Source organism: Brachyhypopomus gauderio, unplaced genomic scaffold, assembly GCF_052324685.1.
Source record: "Brachyhypopomus gauderio isolate BG-103 unplaced genomic scaffold, BGAUD_0.2 sc34, whole genome shotgun sequence".
In the NCBI taxonomy this organism is placed as follows: domain Eukaryota; kingdom Metazoa; phylum Chordata; class Actinopteri; order Gymnotiformes; family Hypopomidae; genus Brachyhypopomus; species Brachyhypopomus gauderio.
The window spans coordinates 1,858,909-1,865,000 of NW_027506866.1; the positions used below are offsets into that span (position 1 = coordinate 1,858,909).

The window sequence follows — 6,092 nt, forward strand, 5'->3', positions numbered from 1 at the left end:
CAGTTTATTTTTTTAAGAACCTTTTGTCAAATGTTTATGTGATATAATGAAGTACAATTATTAACAGTCCATAATTGTTTGTTGCTAAACTGCTCCTGAATCGTTGGGAGAAGTTGTTCTGGAAGGATGTTTTGATACCTTCCCTTATTCATGGCTGTGCTTTGCTTAGGCAACATTGGGAGTGACCCCACACTTTGATGATGTGAGGAGGCTCATAGCTGCCTCCTCTGTAGGAGACGCTCCTGTAGGAGACGCTCCAGTAAGAGACGCTTCCTGAAGCCTCCTTCATGCAACTGAAGCACTCTCCCCAAAGTCCTTAGTGACTGGATAAATGGTTGATTGGGGTGCATCGTACAAGCCACACTGTCCTTGCCTGTGAAACCCTTTTGATGCAATGATGACTGAACGTGTTTCCTTGGAGGTGACCATGGTTAACAGGAGAAAACGTAAACGCACCACTACCCTTTTAAAGCAACCAGTCTTCTCTTCTAATCAGCATGACGGATTGATGTCAGCTGTCTTATCCTCATCAACTTTTTATCTCCTGAGCTAACGAGATCATCACTGAAATGATCTCCATTAACTGAAATGGAGGAGCCGTAATGCAATAATTTTGTATTGTAATTTTGTATTGTAAAAGGTCATTTTCATCACAGGGAATGACTTTGCAATTAATTGCAATTCATCTAATCACTCTTCACAATCTAGAATCAATACAAATTGCCACCATAAAAAAACTATGGTAGTAAACTTTGTGAAAACCAAAATTAGTGCCTTCTCAAAATGTCTGCCCGTGTGTGCGTGTTGTGCATTCAGAGTTTGTCTCTCACTCGTCTCCTCTTGGCCATACTCGTCTCTGCTCGTCTCTGAGTCTCTGACATCAAATGAGACTCTCCGATCTCCCACCAGCCGCTCGCCTTCATCACATGACAGCTGAGAAAAACATTGTAAAGCCCAGGTAGGTATTAATGTGGGTTTGTACGTAAGTGTGTGGGTGCAGGCATATGCGTGTGTGTGTGTGTGTGTGTGTGTGTGTGTGTGTGTGTGTGTGTGTGTTACCTCCTCTGTCAGTGACGTCTCCAGCTGGCTGAGTCTCTCCTCTTTCTTTCTCAGGAGCGTGTGGTCCTTCTGGACCGTCTCCCTCAGCTTCTCCTGCTCACTCACCTCCTACAGCACAGGGGAGCAGAACATCTAAGAGGAACTACACTCATGCTTCCTACTGTCTCCCATCTGACCTGGCTACATGGCTGTAGGCCCTGCAAGACCTAACGTGCTTAGACCCACCACGGCACTGAAACCATCTAAAGTAGTCTTAAAATCTCTTAATATTCTCAGATAAAGGTCAATCACTCTCCTGGTTCAAATCCTACCTGAACGATCGTTACCAATTTGTACTTGAAAATAATGAATACTCATAAGGATCTGTATTGGGTCCCATGTTATTCTCATTATATAGGCTAGCAAGCATTTGTAGGCATGGTATTAGCTTCCATTGCTATGCAGATGATACTCAGTTATATATATCTTCTAATTTGGATGATGTCAATACTACTACCAAAACTGACAACTGCATCCAAGAAATAAAGAACTGGATGGTGTCTAATTTTCTTCTTCTAAATTCTGATAAAACTGAGGTGTTACTTCTTGGATCCAAGACTGCAAGAAGCAATTGGTCGAATCTTCTTATTACACTAGATGGCTTTTCAGTAACACCTGAATCTCCTGCTAAAAGTTTAGGTGTCTCTAGTGATTTGGATCTTTCATTTTTCACACACATGTCACTATGTCAATGTCACTAATGCTGCCTTTGCAACTTCATGTAATATTGCCAAGCTGAGACATGTACGTTCGGTATCAGATGCAGAGAAACTGGTCCACAATCTCATCAAGATTGGACTACTGTAACTCTCTTTTAACTGGATGCTCTAAACAGTCCCTGAAGAAAGTCCAACTTGCTGCATTTGAATCCAAGAGCCAGAGTCCTAACTAGGCCTTGAGAAGTCCATCACATTAGTCCTACTCTCTCAGCGTTGCACTGGCTCCTGGTTAAATATCAAACTGATTTTTAAATTCTTCTGTTGGCCTATAAAGCATTAAATAGTCCTCCACAATATCCGAGTTAACTCACTGCATACCATAATCCATCTCACCTGCTGCTCTCTCAAAGCGCAGAAATGCGCTCAGCTCCGAAAACTACAAGATTACAGCCGAAGGCAGAGTAATGTCTCAGTACCCTCATGCCTGTGGTCACCTCCAGGCCCCTCCCTTTAGTTATGCTGCTAGGGATAAGCCTGCTGGAGCCACATGCTAAATCACTGGCACGTCTACTATATATATGGAAGTTTAATTTGATTTTACATATTTAACCTGCATTCTGTATCTTGACTACATGTTTCTACAAAGACAATTCCATAAAGGAGCTAGAAGATGCTCTGGGTTGCCAGTGGATGTGCTGATGCCGTGGATGCATGTGCCAATACGGCCAGCATCCTACCTGAGGCCCAGCATCCATATTGGAGAGACTGTGACTGCTCAGATAGACACAGGACTATAAATATGAACTTAAAGTTGCTGAGCCAATGGAGCATGGCTTCCCTTTTGGGTCTTGGTCCTCCCAAGGTTTCTTCCTAATCCACCTAGGGAGTTTGTCTCTGCCACACTCGCCCCCGTCTTGCTCATTAGGGATCTGGACCCATGCGCTCGTGAAGCTGCTTTGTGACACCATGTTTTGTAAAAAGCGCTTTATAAATAAAACTGACTAGACTTGACGGACCTGGCAGAGAGGCTGAGCAGAACCTCCTGCAGCGGACCTCTGCGGGCTGGGGTGAGCCGTCCTTAGTGCCGCTTGTCTCGCTCTCAGACAGCTGGTCTCTTTCTCTAAGAACTGTCTTGCTCTCTGCAGAGAAACACCTTCACACGAGATATACTCCTGCAAGCTAGAGAGAGAGAGAGAGAGAGAGAGGAGATTACAAACGAGTATATAAACATATGATAAATACATACAATTGGACAGCCTCCCTCCCCACCCACACACACACACCCCCACATACTCGTCTATGCTGCTGTGGTTGTTGTGGGAGGTGGGCACAGGGGAGAGAGGAGGTTCCATTTCCTCCACTCCGAGGGAGCCCTCCTTCTCTCTGCTCTTCTCCTTGCCCTCCTCCTGTTTCTTCCTCTCCAGGTTATCGTCTCCATGCTCTCTCTGCTCCACCTCGCTGACAGACACAAACCACACCAACACAGATCTGTACATGTACACACTCTGTGTACCGTGTATTTGTGTCACCAGAGACCAGTACTGACTCGGTCAAAGCTAGTGTGTCTGTGTGTGTGTGTGTGTGTGTGTGTGTGTGTGTGCCCACACATGCGTATGCGTGTGTATATTATCTAAACCTCCAGCGCATCGACAGAAGTTGGTATACGTATACATTACCCAAGTCTTCAGGATGTGTATTATAGCATGTTTGTGTGTATATGGGGGTGTGGGTGTGTGTGTGTGTGTGTGTATATGGGTGGGTGTGTGTGTGTGTATATGGGTGTGTGTGTGTGTGTGTGTGTTACCTGAGCCTTCTGTGGAGTTCATCACATCTATCCTGTAGAAGCACTGTATTGCTCAGTAGCTTCTCTCTCTCCTCCATCATCCTTCTGCTCTCCTCCCTCTCCCTCCTCCTTCCCTCTCTCTCTTTTTCCAGCTCCTCCCTTTCTCTCTTCCTCTCATCTCTTAGTCTGTCCAGCTCCGCACGCAGACTGTCCCGTTCTCTGAGGACACGTGAGAGAGCCTGGGACACACACACACACACACACACACACACACACACACACACACACACACACACACACACACACACACACAACCTAGTATAACAGTTCACAATGACACACACACACACACACACACACACACACACACACACACACACACACACACACACACACACACACACACACACACACACCTGGGGGACACACAACCTAGCATAACAGTTCACAATGACAAACACACACACACACACACACCTGGTCATACACTCTCAGATACACACACACAAACACCTGGCCACACACTCTCAGATACACATGCGCACACACACACACACACACACACACACACACACACACACACACACACACACACACACACACACACACACGCACCTCTATCCCCTTCTCAACATCATCTTCTTCCTCACTCAGCTGTTGTCTCCTCTTCTTCAAATCTGCAGCCTACAGACCAACAGTACGAACACACAGATCATTTTATCAGGCAGCTCAGTGACTGGACTGAAGATACACACACATGCACGCACACACGCACACGCACACTCCACACATGACCTATTCATTTTTTTCCTTCAAAACAGGTCATTGACTCAGTTAACTTCTCAGCACAAAGAATTTGGAGTAGCACACACACACCTACACACACTCAAATAAAGCAGGTAAAGTACCTGAGCATGGAGTAGCACACACACGCCCACACACACACACTCACACTCAAATAAAGCAGGTAAAGTACCTGAGTTTGGAGTAGCACACCCACATACACACACACACACACACACCCACACACTCAAATAAAACAGGTAAAGTACCTGAGCATGGAGTAGCACACACACGCCCACACACACACACTCACACTCAAATAAAGCAGGTAAAGTGTAGCAATGATGCATTTATAGGTTACATGGTATTATACTCCCCTTGTGGTTAGGTGGGGGATATAGTTTACAGGGGACTTGAATAAAGTGGAGCTTCATGCGTGCATCCAAATATGACTCTCCGTGTCTATCATTTAGTTAGAAGTAACTAACACTACATAAAGTACCTGAGTTTGGAGTAGCACACCCACATACACACACACACACACACACACACACACACACACACACACACACTCAAATAACGCAGGTAAAGTACCTGAGTTTGGAGTAGCAGTTCCTGACTTTTGAGCTCTTTGGATTTCATGTCCAGTTGCTCCATCATCTTCTGCACTTCTAACTCCTAAACACACACACAAGAAAAACAAACAAATACAAACAACTCTCACCGTCTTTATACACATAAACACCCGACTGGGTCCGGCAGAAGAGGCGTTTTTGCGTGTGCGTATCGTGTGGGTGTGGGATCTTACTTTCTGCATGTGTGTTTTGTGGGTGTGTTGGAGCTGAGAGTCGAGCTGTAGTCTGAGCTGATCCAGCTGGGATGTGTGTGAATCCTGCATCCTCTCCTTCTCCTCCAGATGAGCCCTCAACAAGCGCTCCCTCTCCACGCTCTCCTGCACACACACCGTGTGATGAACACACGTTGGCTCGGCCTCTCAGGTGATCACTGAGCTGTGAGTAAATGAATTCTCCCTACTGCACCTCCTCCAGGTGCTTGTGTCTGAGGGTGAGGAGCTGCTCCTGGTGCTCCTGCGACAGCTGCTCCAGCTTCCTGCTGTGCTCCCTCTGCACCTCCTCCCTCACCTCCTGCAACAGACCAGACAGCTGACCACACTCACACACACACACACACTCCTCCTCTCTCTTTGTCTTTTCTTCCTCCACGTCCAGCTCAGTCTCCTCTGCCACGCTGCTCCTGCTCGCTGTCCCCCGAACCGTCTCCGGCCTCAGCCAGCAGAGGGCGCTATTGTTCTTCAGTGGCTCTTGCAGTCCATCAGAGGGTTTGGAGAGTGAGGAAGAGGATGGAGGGGAGGAAGGCTCCAACATCATCCTGTAACACCCAACAGTGTAATGTTACCAATCATGACACACACACTACTCACAAAGTTATAGACATGTTTGGCTTTCAGGTGAAATTTATGGAAAACGTTCACACCTCAGTGATATTGTACAGTATCTTGAAAGTAGAAACATGCAATTGTGATTTCCTCACTTAAAACAATTTATCGAAACAAAGTCAAATTCTCCGAGTCAATTTGCTGAACTTGTGAGCATTTGTGCATTCTGACTTAGAAGTCACACAATCTGACTGCACAACAGAAGTAGATTTAAGATTAAATATGAAAATGTTCATGGACGATGTCCAAATTTTGAACTGAATTGAAGTTATCAAAAGCTGTGTGTGTCTATGCATGTGTGTGCGTGTGTTGA

General features: G+C 45.9%; 1 protein-coding gene across 1 annotated transcript in view; it reads right to left on the reverse strand.

Annotated features, from left to right (window-relative positions):
* Window positions 1-212: 212 nt before the first annotated feature.
* The window catches only part of LOC143485508 (uncharacterized), an 11,475-nt gene continuing 5,595 nt past the window's right edge, over window positions 213-6,092 (reverse strand). Inside the window, exons 9-13 of the mRNA XM_076984955.1 lie at window positions 5,364-5,712; window positions 5,132-5,275; window positions 2,774-2,896; window positions 1,165-1,167; window positions 213-323 (exon numbers count right to left, since the gene is read on the reverse strand). Coding sequence (XP_076841070.1) covers window positions 213-323; window positions 1,165-1,167; window positions 2,774-2,896; window positions 5,132-5,275; window positions 5,364-5,712 — 730 coding nt within the window. The remainder of the gene's footprint in view (window positions 324-1,164; window positions 1,168-2,773; window positions 2,897-5,131; window positions 5,276-5,363; window positions 5,713-6,092) is intronic.